Source organism: Bos mutus, chromosome 28, assembly GCF_027580195.1.
Source record: "Bos mutus isolate GX-2022 chromosome 28, NWIPB_WYAK_1.1, whole genome shotgun sequence".
Classification (NCBI taxonomy): Eukaryota; Metazoa; Chordata; class Mammalia; order Artiodactyla; family Bovidae; genus Bos; species Bos mutus.
Window position 1 is genome coordinate 35152588 of NC_091644.1, and position 25682 is coordinate 35178269.

The window sequence follows — 25682 nt, forward strand, 5'->3', positions numbered from 1 at the left end:
ATGATTTCTTTCCTTCCTCTAACTTATTGTTCATCTGTTCTTCTTCCTTGGGTTGCTTTAGGTATAATGCTAGGTTCTTATTTCAGATTTTTGTTTCCTGAGGTAAGATTTTATTGCTATAAACCTCCCTCCTAGAATTGTTTCTGCTCCATCCCCTAGGTTTTGGATTGTCTTGTTTTCATTTGTCTCCAGTATGTTTTTATTCCTTCTTTGATCCATTGGTTGTTTAGTACAGTACTGTTAGTTTTCATGTGTTTTTGTCTTTTACAGTTATATTCATATAATTTATTTTTATCTCATAACCTTGTTGTCAGAAAAGATGCTTGATACTATTTCAATTTTTTTAAATTTACCAAATTTGTGCCACAAATTTCTTTGTGGCACAGAATGTGATCTATCCTGGAGAATATTCCATGTGCACATAAAAAGAATGTGTTTTCTGCTGCTTTTGGATGAAATACTCATAGTACCAATGAACTACATCTGGTCTAACATTTCATATAAGGCCTATGTTTCCTTATTGATTTTTGGTCTGGATGAGCTGTCAATTGATGTAAGTGGGATATTACAATTATTGTCTTACTGCCATTTTCTCCTTTTATGTCTGTTAACATTTACCTTCTATACTGAGGTGCTCCCATGTTGGGTGCACGGATATTTATAATTGTTATATCTTCTCGATTGTTCCCTTGATCATAGGTAGTGTCTTGTCTCTTGTAACAGTCTCTATTTTAAAGTCTATTTAGTCTGATGTAAGTATTGCTACTCCAGCTTTCTTTTGATTTTCATTTGCATGGCATTTTCCATCCCCTCATTTTCAGTCTATATGTGTCCCAATTTCTCAAGTGGGTCTCTTGTAGACAACCTATATAGGCATCTTGTTTTTGTATCCATTCAGCTAGTCTGTCTTGGTTGGAGCATTTAACCCATTTATAGTCATGTCAGACTCTTTGCAACCCTATGGATTGTAGCCTGCCAGGCTCCTCTGTGGGATCCTCCAGGCAAGAATACTAGAGTGGGTTGCCATTACCTTCTCTAAGGGATCTTCCCATCCCAGGGATTGAACCCGAGTCTCTCATGTCTCCTGCATTGGCAGGCGGGTTCTTTACCACTAATGCCGCCTGGGAAGCCCCATTGATATGGCATTCTTATTACCACTTTGTTAATTGTTTTGAGTTTATTTTCTTCCTTTCCTCTTTCGTTCTCTTTGATTTGATGATCATCTTTAGTGTTGTGTTTGGATTCTATTTTCTGTGTGTGTGTATCAGTTATAGATTTCTGATGTGCAGTTGGCATGGGATTTTGATATAGCAGTCTTTGTGTGTACTTGATTAAATTGCTGATCTCTTAATTTCAAATATCCTGCATTTGTACTCTCTTCCTCCCACAATTACTGACTTATATGTCCTATATGTGTGAGAAGTATTTCCTACCTTTATTATATGTTTGCCTTATTTGTGAGCTTTCCCATTTTGTAATTTTCTTGTTTCTAGTTTTGGCCTTTTCTTTTCCACCTAGAGAAGTTCTTTTAGCATCTATTATAAAGCTGGTTTGGTGGTGCTGAATTCTTTTAGTTTTTGCTTGTCTGTAAAGCTTTGGTTTCTCTCCATCAAATCTGAATGAGAACCTTTCTGTGTAGAGTATTCTTGATTGTAGGGTTTTACTTATCATCACTTTCAATATATCACACCACTCCCTTCTGGCCTGAAGAGTTTCTGCTGAGAAATCAGCTGTTAGTACTATTATATAGAACCCTTTTAATTTGTTGGTTTCCCCTTGTTTCTTTTAATATTCTCCTGCCTCCTGAGGAGACCCTCCAAAACTAGCATGTAGGTCTGGCCCCGGCTCCGATGAAGTCACTGCTCTTGCCTTGGGTCTGATGCACATGAGACCTTGGGTGCACCCACCAGCAATGGTGTCTGTTTTTTCCAGTTCTTTGGATCTCCTGCACTCAGTCCCTGCTGGCCTTCAAAGTCAAGTGCTCTGGGGGCTCTTCTTTCTGATGCCAGACCCTCAGGCTAGGAAACCTGACATCAGCTCAGAAGTCTCACTCCTGTGAGAGAACTTCTGTGATATAATTGTTCTCCAGTTCCCATGTGGGTTGCCCACCTAGGGGTTATGGTATTTAATTATATTGCAAGTGCCCCCTTTATACTACTGTGGTTTCTTCTTTGTCTTTGGACACAGAATATCTTTTTTGGTGGGTTCCAGGCTTTTCCATCAGTGGTTGTTTGGCAGTTAGTTGTGATTTTGGTGTGCTCCTGAGAGGAAGTGAGCTCAGGGTCCTTCTTCTCTGCCATCTTGTTCCAGGATATGCAATTATCTTCAAATGACAGTAATACTGTTGGATGAAGTTCACTTGACATAATCTGCTATCTTATTAAGCAATCAAGTACATTATAATTATCAAAACCCAAGCTCGGCATTTTCAGCTAATAAATGTTCAATTCTAATTTTACTTTTTTCTACTATGGCAATCTTTGTATACTCATCCAGAACAAAAGGGATTTTTATACTAAGATACCATGACCAATATCTGAGAGTAATTCTGATATTAATGTTTAATGTACACGTTTATTCCAGCAAGCAGAGATTCTTTTATCAATGTTTTCAGATAATGTAGCTCAGTGTTTACGTACCTGGCCTGTGTGCTCTGTTTCATCTTTGTTTATGAGATACATCAGAAAAAACCTACAGATACAGAGAGAGTAATCAGAAACGGATTGTATGGAAATAGCATAAACAGATACCTCTGATCTTGCTATGGGCTAACTCTTTATGGCAGAGCATAGAAATGTGTCAAACATGCAGGGCAAAAAAAAAAAAAAAAAAAACAAGAAATGCCATGGGGACCAAAAGCTTATCTTCTTTTAAAATATTTTTTCAAAAGAGCTAAAATGTATGCACTGGTCAAGTTATACTTCTTGGGAGCTGCTTTATGCCAGGTTTAGTGCCAGACCCTGCCTGCAACTATATCCTATTTATTCACTTATGAGGCAGGAACTGCAATCCTCATTTGAAAATCAAGGATTAAAAAGGTTAAATAACTTGTCTAATGTCGCATACTTTTGAATCCCAAAGTCCACTTCAATGCTCTTCTGTATCTCTTCTTTTAGATATTAAAATCAGGTTAGAAACAGATTAAGAATTAATATTGTACCAAAGTACAGTTTCTGGCTAGTCTTGAGTAATAGCTAAATTTTTATGTATTAAAAAAATGTAACTTTTATCTGGGTTTTCTAACAGTGCCTAAAGAGCTCTGTATTTTCTCAGAAAAGAAAAATGAAGATTCACATATCTCTAAGGAGCAGATGGAACATTCCTGTTCGAAATAAGAAACACAGACAAAGCTCTCTGAGAGACTTGGTACACATTTTGCGCATCCTTTCCACCTTTTCATTTCATGTTCTAGAAGGTATCATTCACATGGAGCATTGCAACTTCATTTCCTAAGTTAACCTACTCTTGAGGAAAAAGAACCACTAGCTGTGGGTGTTTCCCTCCAGGAGGCTTATAAGAAGTCTGAGGCCGGTGGTAATGAGAGGGGTTCTCTCTCGTTTCTCCAGCTTGCTGAGTTGAGGGATGCCTGGGTATCAGGAGGGGTAGGGGAGTGAGTCAGGTATACTCACAGATAATTGGCCAAGTTGTGTTCCTGTAAAGTGTGGGTTTCAAAGCCATGTGGCACGGTGTCAAAGTAATCATTGCCTATCCCACAGATGAAGCACTTGGTCTAGAAGACAAAGGCAAATATTCAAAGGTCAGAGTTGAGAAAGGAAAACATAACTCACCACTCGGGGGCAATTACTTGATTTACTCAGTCTACATAGAAGATCATCCCAGAAGGCCGCACCAAGTACTTGAATACCAGTTTAACCGCTGTCACAACTATGTCTTACTGTGGCATTTCAGTGACATAGGAACCAGCAGAAAGAAGCAACAGAGGCAGAAAGAGTACAGGGTGATGATGGCTGAAAAGCAATGTCTTCTTTTTTTTCTCCAGCCTGAGTGAGCACACCCAGGCTTGGTGATCACTCTTGTTTATGACACTGGCTCAAGTTTATGACACTGGCTCTAGCTAGGCATGACTAAATGTGTCCTCAGTTGAAAACACAAAATTGGTACCTATCCTAGCCATGTCTGATGACCAAGCTGGGTGGGCAGAGGACACCAAACCAAATACCAAACTATGAGGTATAGAATCAACAAGTCAGAGAGGGTCCACCACGTGCCAAGTACACAACCAGGGGCCATGTACTGGGATGACAATCTGCTCTAGAAATAGGATGCCTTCTCTCCCCGCTTCTCCCATCCCATCCATCTCTCTCTTCACTTGCTAGGTCTGCCATCTGCAGGCCCAAAACCCAGGGAGAAGCAGGCTTTCCATTTTACCATTAGCACTGCCTATGTATCAACTCAAATGAATTCAATAACTATTGTCCTCATGCAGCTCCAGATGCTCATCATCCCTGCAAATCAGAAGCTATTTTGTACCACTAGAGGCATGTTTATGATGCCCTAGATGCTAGAATCAAGATTATTAAGATATTTTATAATTCTCTTTGCTTTACTGATCAACAACTGCTGATGACAGAAAGGCTCCATTCAGAGGTCCAGTCTTGGACACCATTCAGTGTCTCTTATATAAATAGGTTCTCACTTATCAGCTTTCCCCAGGAACCTGCCCTTCCTCTGTTACCTCCCTTGGTCACTCTGTGTTTAACTGAGCCACCATGCTTCTTTCTAGAGGCTCATGTCAGAACCTCAGTATCATTTCTGCTTGCTCCAAAGTTCATCCTCTGCATATGGCCAATCACCAAGTTCTTTTCATGCCAGCTCCAAAGTGCTCCTTGAGTCCATCTGGTTCCCACCTCCTCAGTGGCACTTCTTTAGCAAGAGCTTCATCATCTCCTACCTAGAAAATGCTGACAGCTGCTTCCCTGTTCCTGGTCATGCCTTCATTCCCTTTTTAATTGATATTTTTTTTTATTGTAAATCTGATCACGTCACTGCCCTGCTTAAAATCCTTTTCTGTTTCCTAGCTTGTAAGTTATACTGTAAATTTCTCAAATGCGTTTTTAGGCTCTTAATTAGTTGGCCTTCCTTGCTAGTCCCATTATTAGAATGTAATACTTCATCCTGCACCAATTATGCTTCCAAGGGAAAAATCTGCATATCAAATTCCCGAAAACCAGTGTCTTGGTATATAGAACCTCAGGCAGTGACATCTCACAGAATCCAGGGGGCCTAGTGGGGCACATAGTAGGGGTGAGAAGGTTCCCTAAACTATCCTGCGCACTCTCTCACATCCACATCTCTGCAATCATCAGGCCTCCGTTTGTGCATCTCTTCTTTTAAGAACTTCCCTGATTATCCAAGATGAAATGAGACACAAGCCTCAAGGACCCCAGTACTCAGGGTTTCCTCCTATAAGTGCTCATCACACTGCTCTGTGATTGCCTGTTTACTAATCTGTCCATGAATCCGTCATTTAGAATGGATGGTCTTCCCACTCCTGGAGGGGTGGATGCTGCCATATTACTGTCTGTATGTATCTGGAGCCCACCACCTTGCTCAACTACATGTATTGCCTGAACCAAAAACAGGCCAATGAAGTTACACATTTTTCATGTTCCTCCCCCTTCCTCCCACTGCCATAATTCTTTGATAAAGGCAGTGAAGACAGAGTGTCCACAACAAAAATGTAGAGTGAGAAACAGACTTACCTCCATGTCTTCTTTGACCTGTTCCTGTTGGTCTCTTAGTTCCCCAAAAGCATCGATGATTAAACCTAGTGTTAAATAAAGACAGGATTTAATCTTTAGCAACCAGAAAATGATTATGAAATTTACAGCCCCTTGGCTAATCCTCCTAAGGGACAGGACCATGTACAGCTACTCTGGGAAATCTACACACTGGATACTCCTACGAAGGCAGTAGCGTTATCTCCTTGGGGTGGGGGGCAGAAATACATGCAGTTACCAGGCCACACACTATCCAAAAAGGGGTTTAAAAACGAAGCAACAGAGCAGGGAAACCTTTGGTTACCTTGGCATCGATAAATGGTATGTTCATGCGAAGAAAGAGCAATTGAGATTTATGGTCATAAAGTATAGAAAATCCCACCAATGAGTTTTCAAGTGCTAATTTGCAAGTCAAACATGTTTAATTCATTGTGAGGAATTTGCCCCAAATCTTTTTTTTTTCCCCACAAATTCCTTATCGATAATCTCCCCATAACGTTATTAACTGTGGCAATCAGCCAACTAATGGCTTCCTTCTGCTCTGTCCCATTTTCTCCTGTGACTTGCCTGACTGTACACTGTCTTCCAAGTGTTTTAAGACTGCCTTCTTATAAAACACATTATTGTTGCACTCAAGAAGGACATAAAGGAAAGAAAGACATAAAGGGGAAGATCATAAATCCTTTAAATGTGTTCCTGTGCTTTACTAAAAAAAAAAGGTACCATATTTGACTGTGGAATTTAGAGGATAATGTGTCATTTATAGACATTTAATTCAAGGTAGGAAATACATAAGCAGAAAAAGACAACATGAATGATTTTTCTAAGGGGAAAAAAAGTTACCTTGGAATAAAAGGAGGGGAGAAAAACCACCCAGTCCAAGTTACATTGGGGTGAAAGAAAAAACGAGGGGGTCAACATGGTGCTGTGGTGGCATGTGAGGGGTTGGTCTCCAGCCCTGTGGGTTTGGATTCCCAACACTTTGCAGCTGGGCACTTCAGTTGAGTTACTTGACTTACTATGGCTCAGTTTCTTCAAAGATGAAGAACTCTGCTCATGGGGCACATGGAACAGACATCATTTTTAGAGAAATATTTTCTATAATCCATGGCTTAGAGCTTTATATAATTTCAAAGATGTTTGGAATATAATAGACCCAAAGATGTTCAATGGCTCGCCCACTGTTAGTTGTAAAGGATGTCAGTGGCAGGGCTGGAAATCAGACCCAGGAAAGTGCTCTTTCCATTATGTTATTTGAAAGGAGTTCAAAGAAACTTGTATTCATCTCTTCCCCAACCCCCAGACCAAGGTCCACTACTCTTTGTTTTTCCCTCTACAGATTTCCAATGAAGAAACACTGAAAGGAAAAGTTCTATTTGGCTTTTCTAGGGAACACTTGAGGAGAAGGCAATGGCACCCCACTCCAGTACTCTTGCCTAGAGAATCCCATGGATGAAGGAGCCTGGTAGGCTGCAGTCCATGGGGTCATTAAGATCGGACACGACTGAGCGACTTCACTTCACTTTTCACTTTCATGCATTGGAGAAGGAAATGGCAACCCACTCCAGTATTCTTGCCTGGAGAATCCCAGGGATGGGGGAGCCTGGTGGGCTGCCGTCTATGGGGTCACACAGAGTTGGACACAACTGAAGCGACTTAGCAGCAGCAGCAGCAGGAAACACTTGACAGTCTTACCCTATCTGTAATGTCAGCTTCAACAATAAGTAGGTCAGATTCTAGATCTTCTTGACATTCAGTGAGCTTACCTTGTATTATGGCCAAGAGAATGACAATTACAAAAAAGAAGAAGGTGATGTCAAAGATGATTCGATATATCTCATACTCATCACCAGCTGGATCTTCGATTTCATCACCGATACCCCCTCCAGCACGTACTCCAACATACATGTGGAACATATAGCACTGGAAAAGAAAGGAATGGCATCACCGCCTGGAGGATCATTGCCCATTTTTATACTCAGCACACCTAAGGTTCTCTCTAGCTCCTAATCTTCACACTGGAAATGATGAGAATCTTTGCCTTCTACATCATCTCTTTTTGCCTCAATATTTGTAATTGTGATGCAAACACTTGACTTTGCTGTCTTTTAAACAAAACTCTGTACTGCATTCTCTGCTTAGCATCTGCTGATACACTTTGCAGGAAATGCATCTGGCATTAAGATCATACTAGGGGGCACAAAACTATATTTAATTGCAGTGTTCAATTTTTTTTGAGCATAACAGACAAAGGAATGGGGAAGTAAAAGTCCAACGTATAACTGAATAGAATGTTAGAAATAAAACAAGGAAAAAAATCAGACTTATCATCCCCTCATCTATCATATGTGAAACATAATGCAAAAAGGTTTTTAATTTCTAGAATAAAGAAAAATGAGAGAGGCAGGGAAGAAACAGCATCTCATCATTAACACTGAAATTTTAAAGTAACCAACAATATGTACTGCTGCAAATGTCACTGCGAAAAAAAGGTGTAGCAAAATATTTGGGGCAGGGTTTCTCAGCCTCATCACTATTAACATTTCAGACCAGATAATTCTTGGTTGTGGGGTTCCCCCCCCTATATTTCTGGTCATTTCTTCTCAGCCCCGTCGGCCACTTCTTCCTCATCTCCCTATCTCTTCATAAATTAATCCTCAGGATTGGGTTCTCTGACTTCTTTTTTTTTTTTTCTTTTAGGACATTCCCTTAGGAAACTTTTCTAGTTTCATACTTAAGCATCATCTGTGGTAATTATAAAATATTTCTGTTTACACCTCAGGTCTCTTTCCTGAATCCCAGACTTGTATCTCCAACTTATTTTTCATTTGATGTTTTATGATCTCATTTCATTATAATTAGTCCCATTATAAGAAGAATTACTTGGGTTGCTTCTTTGTCATCTTGCATCTTGCATGAGTGCTCAGTCGTGTCCAATTCTTTGTGACCCCAGGGACTGTAGCCTACCAGGCTCCTCTGTCCATGGGATTTCCCAGGAAAGAATACTGGAGTGGGTTGCCATTTGCTTCTCCAGGGCATCTTCCTGAGCCAGGGATCAAACCCATGTTCTTGCATTTCTTGCACTGGCAGGCAGATTCTTTATCACTGGCACCCTGGGGAGCCTTCTATCATCAGTGCCTAAATAATGTTCAGCACATGATAGGCCCTTAAAACTCACTCGGGATGACTGAAGAGTGAAAAATTATGACTAGTCAGTTGTTTCCTGGAGAACAGCTCAGATACACCTCAAATTCTCAAGTAGTTTTACAGAGCACCAAATTCAAGCAAAGAATACAAGATAACACCAAAATGCTCATACAGATAGCCTGATGAGACCAGTGGTGTCTAAACTTAATTCCACATCCACATCTCCCAGAGGTTTAAACATTCCGAATTCCTAGTATCACCTACTGAATTAGTCTCTGGAAGTAAGATTTGAAGACACTTTATTTTTTTCTTTTTTTAATTTTTTTTTTTTTTCTAATTTTATTTTATTTTTAAACTTAACATAATTGTATTAGTTTTGCCAAATATCAAAATGAATCCGCCACAGGTATACATGTGTTCCCCATCCCGAACCCTCCTCCCTCCTCCCTCCCCATACCATCCCTCTGGGCCGTCCCAGTGCACCAGCCCCAAGCATCCAGCATCGTGCATCGAACCTGGACTGGCAACTCGTTTCCTACGTGATATTTCACATGTTTCAATGCCACTCTCCCAAATCTTCCCACCCTCTCCCTCTCCCACAGAGTCCATAAGACTGTTCTATACATCAGTGTCTCTTTTGCTGTCTCGTGCATTGAAGACACTTTAAAAAAGCCTCTGGGGAGATGCTCCAAGAGGTTCCTCAGTGTGGGTGAGTGAATATGCCCTGGATGTGAGAAACAGGCCCAGGCCATCTTGGCTGTGTGTTCAGATGTACATGTATTTCTTCTAAGTTGATTAAAGTGGTTTTGGAACTATCAAGTACCTCAAAGAAATGTACTTCACTGAATAATTGTCAATCATGCATAAAAAAGAAAGAACTGTTTTTGGTGCAGTGAAGGAAAGGCTTGCAAAAACAATTGTTTTCCAAATTCCGAGTGGCCTTTCAGTTGTTCATTTTGGTTAAACTGTCAAGAGATCTCCTATTGTTGTTCAGTTGCTCAGTTGTGTCCGACTCTTTGCGACCCCATGGACTGCAGCACACCAGGCTTCCCTGTTGTTCACCAACTCCTGGAGCTTGCTCAAACTCAGAACTCAAGTCTATATTGATGGAAGACCACACACAATTTGCATTCTTGATGGTAGTGGTCCTGTATATAATGAATAGATAACTGAAAACCTGGATGACCCAGAGAAAGAAGAAGGAAGCTTCTTCAATGATTTTTGAAATCTACATGACAAATTTTAACCTCCTTTGAAAAGGATGTTCAATGCCTTTTTGGAATAAGGCAGTATTTTCCACAGTCAAGCTGCTGCCTGGCCAAATTCACCAACAGGGATGTTATTAAAGAATGTCTTCATTGGACTGTAGGTTTTAGAACACAAAGTAACTGACTCCTTTAGAGTTTAGGTTTAGAACACAAGAGCATTGATACGGTTGTCAAGACAAGGAACTGTAATTAAGGTGGGGGGAGAACAAGATGGCAGAGGAGTAGGTAGACATGGAGTACATCTCTCTCCACAGATACATCAGGAATACACCTTCGGACACAGAAGTGCATGCAGAACACCAGCTGAGAGCAGAGGAGGAATACCTGACCAGTGGAAAAGAATATATACAGCCACGCAAAACTCAGTAGGATGAAGGAACTAGGGGGAAAAACAGGAGTGTTAGTAGGATTGGACCTGCCCTTGGCGGGTGGAGGAACTGAAGCAGGGGGTCCAATCCCCACATCAGGGCAATTGTCTGAGTCAGAGGAGAAACATTTAAGGTTGAGAGTGAAACAGCTAATCTGTGGCAGCCTAAATGGAATGAAACTCACACAGTCCTTGCTGCAGCCATACATACCCTGGACAGGAACACTGGTCCCCTGGAAGGCACAGTGGCTGGGAGGTGGAGTTTAGGGATTGTGGAGCAATCCCAGTGGTAGGGCTGCTGTTGACCACGGAGAGATGGATTGAGGGGATGTGAGGGAGGAGATCAGGGTAGGAAATGCCGGTGGAGGAAAGCCAGGCAGCCATGGAAGCAAGGGGATACTGCTGAGTCATGCATAGGGGGTGGAACCGTCACCATAGCTTCTCTCCCCACAGGCTAGCACCAGCAGCTGAACAATAGAGAGGTTAGCCCATCAATTGCCTGATGCACTGAACTACAGAGCAGGACTCCACCCAGGGTGCCCCTTTAAGTTCCTGATGCTCCGTTCTACAGAGCAGGACCCCAGCCAGGGGGGCCCCCCTCTATATGCCAATGCGCCGAACAACAGAGAAGGACCCCAGGCAAGGGAGCCTTCTAAGCAGCTGAATGCGCAGAGCTACAGAGAGACTGGTCAAAGAGGCCTTCTGATTGCCAGCTACAAGAGGCTCAAAAAAGACTGATAGGGCCATAACTCCCGCAGGGGAGGCAGTCCATGTCCCTGCACACTTGGTGCCCCCAGGGTCCCCACAAGCCACGCTCAACTCTCACTGGGGCAGAGCTGCCACAGGCAAAAATGTCTTGCATCTAAGCCTGCAGGGTCACTTTGGTCATGTCTGACTTTTTGTGACCCTGTAGACTGTGGCCTGCCAGGCTTCTCTGTCAGGGAGGGGGGTTCTCCAGGCAAGAATACTGGAGCGTATTGGCCAATACTGGTTGCCATACCCTTCTAGAGCACTATATTTCCTGCTGACCTAGCTTCCAATCCCCCTGAGTACCTGGTGCTGCCAGAACCTGTGTGACCCAAGCAGCTGCACCATCTCTACATCTGGCCCCCACAGGGGCAAACACATGTCCTCCAGGGCAGCCTCAGGAGCAAAGCCCAGTGGATGACTCACATGTAGAGGTAAAAATAAAACCACAATTGAAACCAAGGGGCAGTGTGGTTAAGGAAGAAGATCCAAAACTTTCCCACCAGCTGTACAAGCTGCAGAATAAATCCACAAGATCAACTAGGCAGACTCTGTGTCCAAGGAATATATAAAAGGCCATTGAGAGCTCCCACAAAAGAAAACACACTAGTTCTGATAGCTGTGGACATTGGAGGCAAGAACACACAGGAGCAGGACCAGATTAGAATCTGAGCTGCCCCCACAGCAGGTCCAGAGACCAGCACAGTGTGGGATGGCGTCCTAGGGAGGTGAGGTGGACTGTGACTCCCAGTGAGGGAAAGGTCTCTGACAGCAGTGACTCAAGAAAAACATTTATTATTCTAATTTTTTTACTTGTTCTGTGGATTTTTTTGGATTTTTTTTTCATTTCTTATTTTCCTTTTTTCCCCTTTATGTTGTAGTTGTCAATTTTATTGGCACTAAGAAATCCAATTAAGCTTTTTGAGCTTTTTTTTTTTCTCAGTCATATTTTTCATTTTTGTTATAAACCCCTGCCTCTATGTTGGGCTTTTGCAGTTCTATGGAATTTTCCTTTTTTTTTTTTTTTAAGTTTTTAAACCTATTATTATTTTTTTCTACATTTATTCTTTGTTTGCTTTTCCTACTATTCTTTTCCCCTTGCAGTTCATCTTTAACATATATAAATCTTCTTTATCTACCTCTATTTAACTTTACATATCTATTCTTTCCTTCTTTTCTTTCTCTCCTTTCCTGTCAACATATTTGTTAGGTTTATTTTCATTGCTTTATACCCCAATTGGCACCTAGCTTTTGTTTTGTTTTCCAGTTTGTGCTTTGGTTAGTTTTGTTATGGTAGATACAATTTTTGGTTTCCTTTGTTTGCTGGGTCAATCTATTGCACTTTATTTTTGTTGGACTGTTTTGATTTTATTTACGAGTGTGTGTGTGTGTGTATATATGTGTGTGTGTGTGTGTGTGTGTGTATTGTCACACATTTTATTGTTGTTATAAACCTCTGCCTATGTGTTGGGATTTTGCAGTTCTGTGGAGTTTTCCTTTTTTTTTTTTCCTTTTTCTTTCTTCTGGCTTTTTTTTTTTCTTTTCTTTTTTAGTCACTTTAAATTTTAATTTTTTTAAACCTATTAAATTTCTTCTACATTTATCCCTTTGTTTGCCTTTCCTGCTCTTCTTTTTCCCTTGCATTTAATCTTTTATGTATATAAATCTTCTTCATCTACTTCTATTTAACTCTGCATATCTATTCTTTCTTTCCTATCCTCTCCACATATTTGCTAGTTCTCTTTTTATTGCTTTATTTCCCACTTAGCACCATGCTTTAGTTTTGTTTTCCAGTTTGTGCTTTCGTTCTTAACTGGTAAACATAATTTTTTATTTCTTTGTTTGCTGAGTCAATCTACTGTACTTTATTTTTGTTGGACTATTTTGACTTTGCTCATGGGCATATATATATATATGTGTGTGTGTATTCCATTATTTTAATTATTTGCCTGATTTTATAACTGCCATTTGTCTGGGGTTCATCTTTGGTTTCTCAAATTGGATATTTGTTTTAATCTCACTAAATGCCATAACAAACCACTTGTGCAACCTTCTTCCTGACCAGAGATCAAGCACTGAGCATTTGCAGTTGGAGTACTGAATCCAAGACCCTAGACTGCCAGAGAACTAACCCTAGGGAGCATCAAATAGTGAGAACTCACACAAAGGAAACCGCGTGAATACAAGACCCAGCATCACCCAACCACCAGTAGCACCCTGTGCAGGACGCCTCATCTAAACAACAAACAAAACAAAAATACAAACCCAGTCATCAGAACACAGGATTACCACCTTACTCAGCCTTGCCCATCAGAGGAAAAACAAACAAATAAAAAAAAAATCACCACAAATCTACCCTATATGAAGCTTACACAAACCACTGTATCAACCTTAGGAGGGCAGAAACCAAAAGAAAGAAAGAATTTAACCTTCTTCAAGGAAACAATTCAACTTTCCTTGAAGTCTGGAAAAGGAGACCTCAAACAAAATAAGTTTAAAAAAAATGAAAAGGCAGAGAAATACTGCACAAATGAAGGAACAAACTAGAAACACAGAAGTCCAAATAAATGAAGAGGAAATAGGCAAACTACCTGAAAAAGAATTCAGAATAACGATAGTAAAGATGATCAAAAACCTTGAAAACAAAATGGAGAAATGCAAGACTTACTCAACAAAGATCTAGAAGACCTAGAAGAATAAACATAAAGAGAAAAACAACACAATTACTGAAATTAAAAATACTCTAGAAAGAATAAATAGCAGAATATCTGAAGCAGAAGAATGAATCAGTTAGCTGGAAGATAACATGATGGAAATAACTTTTGAAGAGCAGAATAAAGTAAAAAGAACGAAAAGAACTGAGGACAGTCTCAGAGACCTCTGCTGCTGCTGCTAAGTAGCTTCAGTCATGTCCAACTCTGTGTGACCCCAAAGACGGCAGTCTGCCAGGCTCCCCCATCCCTGGGATTCTCCAAGCAAGAACACTGGAGTGGGTTTCCATTTCCTTCTCCAATGCATGAAACTGAAAAGTTAAAGTGAAGTCACTCAGTCGTGTCTGACTCTTTGCGACCCCATGGACTGTAGCCCATCAGGCTTCTCTGTCCATGGGATTTTCCAGGCAAGAGTACTGGAGTGGGTTGCCATTACCTTCTCCCAGAGACCTCTGGGACCATATCAAATGTACCAACATTAGAATTATAGGGGTCCCAGAAGAAGAAGAGAAAAAGAAAGGGTATGAGAAAATTTTTGAAGAGATTATAGTTGAAAATTTCCCCAACATGGAAAAGGAAATAGTCAAATCAAGTCCAAGAGGCGCAAAGAGTCCCATACAGGATAAACCCAAGGAGAAACACACCAAGACACATACTAATCAAACTACTACTACTACTACTAAGTCGCTTCAGTCGTGTCGGACTCTGTGCAACCCAATGGACTGCGGCCCACCAGGCTTCTCTGTCCATGGGATTCTCCAGGCGAGAACACTGGAGTGGGTTGCCATTTCCTTCTCCAAATATGCTATCTAGGTTGGTCACAACTAATCAAACTAACAAATACTAAACACAAAGAAAGAATATTAAAAGCAGCAAGGGAGAAGCAACAAGTAACATACAAGGGAAACCCCATATGCTTAACAGCTGATCTTTCAGCAGAAACTCTGCAGGCCAGAAGGGAATGGCAGGATATATTTAAAGTATTGAAAGGGAAAAGTCTACAGCCAAGATTACTGTCCCCAGCAAGGATCTCATTCAAAATTGATGCAGAAAATAAAAAGCTTTTCAGACAAGCAAAAGTTAAGAGAATTCAGTACCACCAAACCAGCTTTACAACAAATGTTAAAGGGACTTATATAGTCAAGAAACACAAGAGAAGAAAAAAGATCTACAAAATCAACCCCAAACAATTAAGAAAATGGCAATAGGAAAAAGTATATGAATAATTACTTTAAATGTAAATGGACTATATGCTCCAACCAAAAGACACAGACTGGCTGAATGGATACAAAAACAAGGCCCATATATATGCTGTTTACAAGAAACCCACTTCAGACCTAAACACACATATAGACAAAAAGAGGATGGAAAAACATATTCCCTGCAAATGGGAAGCAAAAGAAAGCTGGAGTAGCAATCCTCATATCAGACAAAATAGACCTTAAAATAAAGAAGATTACAAGAGACAAGGAAGGACACTACAAAATGATCAAGGGATCAATCCAAGAGGAAGATGTAACAATTGTAAATATCTATGCACCTCAATACATAATAGGAGCACCTCAATACATAAGACAAACATTAACAGACATAATAGGAGAAACTGACAGTAACACAATAATAGTAGGAGACATTAACACCCCACTCACACCAGTGGACAGATCATCAAAACAAAATTAATTAGGAAACACAAGTCTTAAATGATACATTAGATGAGATGGATCTCATTGATATCTTCAGTTCCATCCAATGCAGAATACACCTTCTTCTCAAGTGCACATGGAACATTCTCCAGGATAGACCACATCTTGGGTCACAGATCAAACCTCAGTAAATTTAAGAAAACTGAAATACTATCAAGCATATTCTCCAACCACAATGCTATGAGACTTGATATCAATTATAAGAAAAAAACTGTAAGAAACACAAGCATATAGAGATTAAGCAATGCATTTCTAAATAACCAAGAGGTTACCGAAGAAATCAAAAGGAAAATCAAAAAGTTTCTAGAAACAAATGACGATGAAAACATGACAACTCAAAACCTATGGGATGCAGCAAAAGCAGTTTTAAGAGGGAAGTTTATAGCAATACAATCCTACCTCAAGAAACAAGAAAAACATTGAATGGACAAAATAACTTTACACCTAAAACAATTGGAAAAAGAAGAAGAAAAAAAAAACCCTGAAAGTTAGTAGAAGGAAAGAAATCATAAAGATCTGAGCAGACATAAATGAAAAAGAAATGAAAGAAACAATAGTAAAGATTAATAAAACTAAAAGCTTATTTTTTGAGAAGATAAAATTGACAAACCTTTAGCCAGACTCATCAAGAAAAAAAGAAAGAAGAATCAAATCAACAAAGTTAGAAATGAAAAAGGAGAGGTTATAACAGACAATGCAGAAATACAAAAGATTATAAGAGACTATGATGAACAACTATATGACAATAAAATGGATAACCTGGAAGAAATGGACAGATTCTCAGAAAAGTTCAATCTTCTAAGACTGAACCAGGAAGAAATAGAAATTATGAACAACCCAATTACAAGCACTGAAATTGAAGATGTGCTCAAATATCTCCTAAAAAACAAAAGCCCAGGACCAGATAGCTTCACAGGAGAATTCTATCAAACATTCAGAGAAGAGCTAATGACTATCCTTCTAAAACTCTTTCAAAAATTGAAGAGTACAGAACACTTCCAAACTCATTCTATGAGGCCACCATCACCCTGATACCAAAACCAGACAAAGACAACACACAAAAAAAGAAAACTACAGGCCAATATCACTGATGAACGCAGATGTAAAAATTCTCAACAAAATTTTAGCAAACAGAATTCAGCAACACATCAAAAATCTCATACACCATGTTCAAATTTGGTTTATTCCAGGGATGCAAGGATTCTTCAATATACACAAATCAGTCAATGTGATAAAGCATATTAACAAATTGAAAGATAAAAACCATATGATAATCTCAATAGATGCCAAAAAAGCCTTTGACAAAATTCAGGACCCATTTATAACTAAAACTCTTCAAAAAATGGGCATAGAAGGGACCTACCTCAACATAGTAACATATGATAAGCCTACAGCAAACATTATTCTCAATGGTGAAAAACTGAAAGCATTGCCCCTAAGATTAGAACAAGACAAGGGTGTCCACTTTCACCACTGCTATACAACAGTTTGGAAATCCTAGCTACAGTAATTAGAAGATAAAGAAATAAAAGTAATCCAGATCAGAAAAGAAGTAAAGCTCTCACTATTTGCAGATGACATAATACTGTACATAGAAAACCCTAAAGATAGTATCAGAAAATTACTAGAGCTAATCAGTGAATTTAGCAAAGTTGCAGGATACAAAATCAATATACAGAAATCACTTACATTTCTATATACTAACAATGAAAAATCAGAAGGAAAAATTAAGGAATCAACCCCATTCACCACTGCAACAAAAAGAATTAAATATTTATGAATAAATTTACCTAAGACAAAAGAACTGTATACAGAAAATTATAAGACATTGTTGAAAGAAATCAAAGATGACATAAACAGATGGAGAGATATTCCATGTTCCTGGGTAGGAAGAATCAATATTGTGAAAATGACTATACTACCAAATGCAGTCTACAGATTCAGTGCAATCTCTTTCAGATTACCAACGGCATTTTTCACTGAACTAGAACAAAATATTTCACAATTCATATGGAAACACAAAAGACCCTGAACAGCCAAAGCCATCCTGAGAAAGAAGAATGGAGCTGGAGGAATCTTCCTTCCTGACTTCAGATTATACTAAAAAGCTACAGTCATCAAGACAGTATGGTACTGGCACAAAACCAGAAATATAGACCAATGGAACAAGATAGAAAGCCCAGAAATAAACCCATACACCTATGGGTACCTTATTTTTGACAAAGGAGGCAAGAATAAAAAATGGGGCAAAGATAGCCTGTTCAATAAATGGGGCTGGGCAAACTGGACAGCTACATGTAAAACAATGAAATTAGAACAATTCCTTACACCATACACAAAGATAAACTAAAAATGGATTAAAGACCTAAATGGAAGAGCAGAAACTATAAAACTCTTAGAGGAAAACATAGGCAGAACACTTGATGACATAAATCAAAGGGAGATCCTCTTTGACCCACCTCTTAGAGTAATGGAAATAAAAAGAAAAGTAAACAAGTGGGAAATGATTAAACTTAAAAGCTTTTGCACAGCAAAGGAAACTCAAAGCAAGGTGAAAAGACAGCCCTCAAAATGGGAGAAAATAATAACAAACGAAACAACCGACAAAGGATTAATTTCCAAAATATACAAGCGGCTCATACAACTCAATACCAGAAAAGCAAACAACCCAATCAAAAAGTGGGGAAAAGACCTAAACAGACATTTCTCCAAAGAAGACATACAGATGGTTAACAAACAGATGAAAAAATGCTCAACACTGCTCATTATTAGAGAAATGCAAATCAAAACTACAATGAGATATCACCTTACACCAGTCAGAATGACCATCATTAAAAAGTCTACAAACAATAAATGCTGGAGAGGGTGTGGAGAAAAGGGAACACTCTTGCACTGTTGGTGGGAATGTAAACTGATTCAGCCCCTATGGAAGATGGTATGGAGACTCCTTAAAAAACTAGGGATAAAACCACCATATGACCCAGCAATCCCACTCCTAGGCATATACCCTGAGGAAACCAAAATTGAAAGAGACACATGTATCCCATTGTTCATTGCAACACTATTTACAAAAGCTGGAACATGGAAGCAACCTAGATGTCCATCAACCAATGAATGGATAAAGAAGTTGTGGTACATAGACACAGTGGAATATTACTCAGCCATAAAAAGGAATGCATTTGGATCAGTTCTAATGAGGTGGATGAACCTAGAACCTATTATACAGAGTCGGAAAGAAAAAGATAAATATTGTGTTATAATGTTATATACAGAATCTAGAAAAATGGTACTGAAGAATTTATTTACAGGGCAGCAGTGAAGAAACAGACATAGAGAATAGACTTACGGACATGGGGAGAGGGGAGGAGAGGGTGAGATGTATGCAAAGAGTAACATGGAAACTTAAATTACCATATGTAAAATAGATAGCCAACAGGAATTTTCTGTATGGCTCATGAAACTCAGACAGGGGTCTGTATCAACCTAGAGGGGTGGAGTGGGGAGGGAGATGGGAGGAAGGTTGAAAAGGGAGGAGATATATGTATACCTATGGCTGAATCATGTTGAGGTTTGACAGAAAACAGCAAAATTCTGTAAAGCAATTATCCTTCAATAAAAAATAAATTAAAAAAAACCTTTGGATACTACATTAATTTCTTATAACTATTTGTCTAAAACAGTGCTTGAAACTGTTAACAGTGGATATGTGGGAAGAGAAAGTTTTATTTTCCTAATATACTCTTACATACTATTGGAATTATTTTTACCATATGAATTCCTTGCTTTTACTAAGAAAAACTGGGGGCTATATGTTTTTCTCCAAATCTATCTTCACATGTGCTTAACTGTGGCCACATGGAACAGAATTACTATTGCAGCTGCTCACTATTTAATGAACCAGCACAGTCCATCCATTACTGGCTTTTCCATCCTTAGCTTTGTTTGCAATCTGTCCCTCCCCCTTGCCTGGGCCTCAGTTTGGACAATCTACCTGCCTATCGTCTGGCACTTCTCTGTGTCCGATTCTGGCCCTTTAACTCCTCACACTAACACCTATTGTGAGTCAACAGTGGATCAACTGCAGTTCCCCATTCAGGTCCTAGAATCACAGCTCTCCAAGGCCTGCCTGTTTGACATGTATGTGACTAAGATCATCCAGCTAATTCCTGCTGATAAAGACTTTGGATTACAATTTGGCTCCCCAAATAGAGTTTTTCTATGGGAAAAAGACTATCAGCTTATTATTTGAACTCTTAATGAGTGGAATGTGAATACTCTGACTCATATGTCTGACTCAGGAGTCTGGTTAATATGAGTCTGTCTTCAGGTGAATGATCCACTTTTACTTTCAAATATTAAAATTGAAAACAAGACCATGGGATGAGGCTAAATTACTGAGGTAAATATCTTCTTTTTAGATTTCTCTTCAGCCACCTAGCCTCTCCAGCAGTATCCTTATCTCACTGCTCACCTTCATTCTATAATAGCACTAAGAATTTTAAGGAGGGGATTCTACCATATTTCATTAAAATAAAATATGGCCATTCTGTGAAAAGACAGGTAGCGTTTTGTGGATGTGATCTATTAGACTCAATAAGATACCAAAGTTCTTAATAGGAAAACAAGTAAAATGCGCAATTCACCAATGGAATTTTGATACAGATTTTCCCAGCATTCTCCTTCATTATCGGAAGTTACCACCAGAAATATCAGAGAGATGGCTGCTGTGGTAGAATAGAAGGAAATGTGGCGATCACCCACTCACATGGGGTGAAAGGCTTTCAGCTTTCAGATTATCATTCTGCTCCTGAAAAGGGAAATTCTTTCATCTACCTTCCTTTTCAGAGAATCAGCTTCAACCCGATAATAGGAGCTGGAGGGGCAATGCTGGGCAGCAAAAAGATTTACTACTTCAGAAAATCTGAGTAATGAGGAAGGAAGATCCCTGGTGCTACACAGACCAGGCCAGGGCAGTTGTTATTCTCGGGATTTAATGTTCAGTGACTTTCCCCCTTGATCTGCCTCCTAAACTGATACATTCTGGGGTTAATCATTGTTTATGTTGCCTTTAGGGAACACTGGAAGAGGAGCAGTTTCTAGTGAGCTGGTGGTTTGATCCCTGGATGGGGAAGATCCCCTGGAGGAGGGCATGGCAACCCACTCCAGTATTCTTGCCTGGAGGATCCCAAGGAGAGAGGAGCCTGGCAGGCTACAGTCCATAGGGTTGCAGAGTCAGACAGGACTGAAGCGACTGAGCAGGTCCACACACACGCACGCAAGATCCTTATAAGATCTTTATCTTAGAAAAAGAAAAAAAGCAGGGCTAGGGACGAGTAACAGACACAGGGAGAGAAAAAGAGAGACTGCCTCTAGAGAAAAATTATTCCTTGAGAAGATAAGGTAAAATAAGTAATTTAGAACAATTACCTAAGCAGGTTACTTCCCTAGGAGTAGACTTTTTATCTCAACCACCTAGAAAGCTTTTTCCAAAATACATGGGTCTTTATATCTTCCTACAGTTTCTGACTCAAGGGATCTGGGGTTGGTCTTGAAGACCTATGGATTTACAAAGATTTTTCCTGGTGACTCCTCTAGTCATTTGAGGCTGAAAACCACTCTTTTTGTGATGAATGCCCTCATATATGACATGTCAGTCTCCCTAGCTACAATCTGCTTTTTGCTCTGAACTTTTAAAACTTTAGATTACTTTTCACTTTCTCCTCCTACATTCATGGCAAAGAGGTTCAAATTCTATCAGGTTACTCCTGGTTTAATTAGATTCTCTGGCTCAAAACACCATGATCCTAAATAAATAAATAAATAAGTAAAGAAAGAAGGAGAGAAATTTAAGTATGAATCATCACTAAGTCTGCAAAACTGCAGCCGCAGTGCCACCTGCTGTACGTTATGAAACACTGAGTGAGTTAAATCCTTGGGAAAACCTGCAGCGTTCCTTGAGACCCAAAGAAGGGACTTGAAACAACAAAGGAGATGAAAACTCAGGGTGACAGCAATAAAACAGGATGTGAGTGAGGAAAACCTATCGCAGGTGAGCATACGAGATTTCACCTGTTGAAAAAGAAATGCGAAGGAGACTGGCATAAAGAAAGGATTCTCTAGGGGAATTACAATAATTAAATCCAACCACTTCCTACTCTGTAATTTTGTCTTGCTAGATATTTGGTTTTACTAAGCCTCCACTTTTAATAAACTCTACAGCTGTTGGCTTCTTCAAAATCTACCTGCACAAGCATTTCTAAGAGGCAAATTAAAAGGGGTTTTCAGATCTAAAGAGTTTCCCTCATAGCTCAGCTAGTAAAGAATCCACCTGTAACGCAGGAGACCCTGGTGTGATTCCTGGGTTGGAAAGATCCCCTAGCGAAGGGAATGGCCCTGGAGAAAGGAAGGGCAACTCACTCCAATATTCTTGCCTGGAGAAGTCCATGGACAACTGAGCCTGGCAGGTTACAATCCATGGGGTTGCAAACAGTCAGACACAACTGAGCGACTTTCACTTTTTAGATCTAAAACTGAAAGGTTACTCTAGATAATGTGGCCTCTGACACCACAGTTATTAAGACCAATCAGCTGGATTTGAATGTGTGTGAAACTACTCAGACTCTTGTCTGGTTCAACTGATTGACAGCAGTAGGTAGTTACAAGACAGGTAGGAACTGAGGTATGGTTTGTATCTTGGAACTGAGTTTTCTTCTGTAAGAAAGAAACACCTAAGATGAAAACTATGATGCCTCCAACCTCGCCTCAAGTCCAAGGCAAGGTACATTTACTCTTCTGTATAGAGACAGAAATACCTACAACAGAGTTGGTCAGAGGTAGTCTATATGGACAGAGATTGTTCAAAATGAACAAAATCCTGGCTGTAGCTCAGTTCCAAGCCCATAGTTGAAAAGATCAACAAGCCTATTTCCTCATCTGCAGGTGAGGCAAACTCCTCTACCTTCTTTATACCTATGTCATGTCATTGGGTAAAATCAGTCAGATAAAGGCAGTGGTCTTCCTAACCCACCTCTTGTTCAAATAATGCATGGATTCTTCTCATAATAAGTCCATTGACAAAATTTACAAAAGCAATGGAAATTCATTCTGAGAGCAAAATTCAAAATGTAGTCATCTAAGGATACCATTAGCACCACTTAATTAGGGTCAAATATGACCCATGATGTGACAAGGAGGGTCCAGGATATTTGGCAGCAGGGGTGGGAGGTGGTCTTGCTGTGGTGGGAGAGGGGAATCTAAGTCATATATTGTTCCCACTCTGTGACAGGCCACTGCATATCCCCGTCTGAAACCATTCCTCCTTTCCATCAATCTTGAGGGGTTCACTGAGCATCACACCCGCTGGGACTGAATGACTCCAGAAAAACTTTATGACCCGAGGCTTGTGAATTTTGAGATTTAGAACCACTGTGGTGTTTCTCTTGGAATATTAATGAATCTCCCCTGGGTCAGTGTAGGCACAAATGCCTGCCCTTGATACTTATCCTCTGTGTCTTGTTGCCTCCATCAGTCCTCCGCTCCCCTGCCTGCCTCTGGCCAGCCGCTACCCCAAGTCTTCAGGGTCATGGGATACAGACAATGTGGTTTTAAAGGCAGCCCACAGAAGAGGAGTTGAAGGATCTCTAAAGTACTTTCCTCCCTGGGCCTGGAATGGCAGGGTAGGGATGTGGAGAAGCAGAAAGGAGGTGTTAGCAACTCTGGTGAAGGTTATTACTAGTGACCAGGCAGTCTGCCAGCGTATAAGTTTTCTCTCTCCTTTATCTGTGTCCCTAATTCCTTTAAGAACCCTTGTTAACAGTTTCTTATGTATCCTTCCAGAAAAATCATATACATAGTCCGACATATCTAATATATACATTTTTGTGAGTGTGTGATGTTGTATGTTAGGATTCTATCACAATACTGTTCAGGATCTTGCTTTTTTTCCCCACTTAAGTATAATTTGTATGTCTTTGCATATTAGCATATTCAAACTTATCTATTATTTGAAAAAGCTACATACTTTTCCATTATATGGATCTACCATGTTTAATTAGGACCCTATAGATTATAATTTATATTATTTTCAATTTGTGATAGCAACTAATATCCTTGAATATACAGACATATTTATGAATGAATTTAGATCAGTTAATAGCAGTGGGACACGAGTATAAGTCAAAGATTAATGCACTTAAAAATCTGATAGTCATTATAAAATTTCTCTAAAATTGTTAATTTAACTTCCTACTACTGCTCATGAAGATGCCACTTTGTCAATCAACTCAATAACTCTAGGTATTAACAGTCTTCAGGAGGCAACTGATTGTTTTGATTTGCATTCTTAAACTTTTGATAGAGCTGAGCATCTTTCCATATTTACAACCCCAAATTATTTTACAGTGAAGTATCTAGTCATATAGTTTGCTTGTTTTTCTTCTTCTGGATGTGATTAAGACTTTATAAATTACGGAAACTGGCTCTTTGTTACAGCATTGTGTTTTTCTTAGCTTGTCATCTGCCTTTGAAAAGAAACTTTAAGGAAAATCTTAAAGTAATTTTCTGTGCTTGCATGAGTCCTAGGTTTTATGTCATACAAACCCCTTTCCCCATTAAAAAATTGTTATTATTTCAAAAGTCAAATCCTGTTTTAACTTTCATTCATTTTTTCTTTCTTTTGCACTGAACTTTATCTATTGATATTTCATTTGGGATTTATTTTGATGTAAAGAATTTAGCTGTCATTAATTTTTATCAATTTTCCCCCCAAAGCATGTCCATAGTACTTACTTCTACCACTTATTGAATTATTTTTCATTTTATAATTTCTAAAGCCACTTTTATCATTCTTTTAATTTCCATGTGTATCTAAATCTATTTTTAGACTATTCCATTGTTCTGTCATTCTCTAGTAAGAAAATTGTCTTCATATGCTAATAAAGTAATGCTTAAAATTCTCCAAGCCAGACTTCAGCAATACGTGAACTGTGAACTTCCAGATGTTCGAGCTGGTTTTACAAAAGGCAGAGGAACCAGAGATCAAATTGCCAACATCCGCTGGATCATGGAAAAAGCAAGAGTTCCAGAAAAACATCTATTTCTGCTTTATTGACTATGCCAAAGCCTTTGAGTCTGTGGATCACAATAAACTGTGGAAAATTCTGAAAGAGATGGGAATACCAGACCACCTGACCTGCCTCTGGAGAAATCTGTATGCAGGTCAGGAAGCAACAGTTAGAACTGGACATGGAACAACAGACTCATTCCAAATAGGAAAAGGAGTACGTCAAGGCTGTATATTGTCACTCTGCTTATTTAACTTATATGCAGAGTACATCATGAGAAACACTGGGCTGGATGAAGCACAAGCTGGAATCAAGACTGCCGGGAGAAATATCAATCACCTCAGATATGCAGATTACACCGCCCTTATGGCAGAAAGTGAAGAAGAACTAAAGAGCCTTTTGATGAAAATGAAAGAGGAGAGTGAAAAAGTTGGCTTAAAACTCAACATTCAGAAAACTAAGATCATGGCATCTGGTCCCATCATTTCATGGGAAAGAGATGGGGAAAGAGTGGAAACAATGGCTGACTTTATTTTGGGGGGCTCCAAAATCACTGCAGATGGTGATTGCAGCTATGAAATTAAAAGACGCTTACTCCTTGGAAGGAAAGTTATGACCAACCTAGACAGCATAGTAAAAAGCAGAGACATTACTTTGCCAACAAAGGTCCATCTAGTCAAGGCTATGGTTTTTCCAATGGTCATGTATGGATGTGAGAGTTGGACTATAAAGAAAGCTGAGCGCCAAAGAATTGATGCTTTTGAACTGTGGTGTTGGAGAAGACTCTTGAGAGTCCCTTGGACTGCAAGGAGATCCAACCAGTCCATCCTAAAGATCAGTCCTGGGTGTTCACTGGAAGGACTGATGTTGAAGCTGAAACTCCAATACTTTGGCCACCTGATGCGAAGAGCTGATTCATTTGAAAAGACCCTGATC

The 25682-nt window shown here is 39.5% G+C and overlaps 1 protein-coding gene across 1 annotated transcript in view; it reads right to left on the minus strand.

Annotated features, from left to right (window-relative positions):
- The window catches only part of RYR2 (ryanodine receptor 2), an 819609-nt gene that overhangs the window by 10115 nt on the left and 783812 nt on the right, over positions 1-25682 (minus strand). The window contains exons 102-105 of the mRNA XM_070364567.1: positions 7508-7664; positions 5724-5788; positions 3630-3730; positions 2640-2691 (exon numbers count right to left, since the gene is read on the minus strand). Of these exons, the coding sequence (XP_070220668.1) occupies positions 2640-2691; positions 3630-3730; positions 5724-5788; positions 7508-7664 (375 nt within the window). The remainder of the gene's footprint in view (positions 1-2639; positions 2692-3629; positions 3731-5723; positions 5789-7507; positions 7665-25682) is intronic.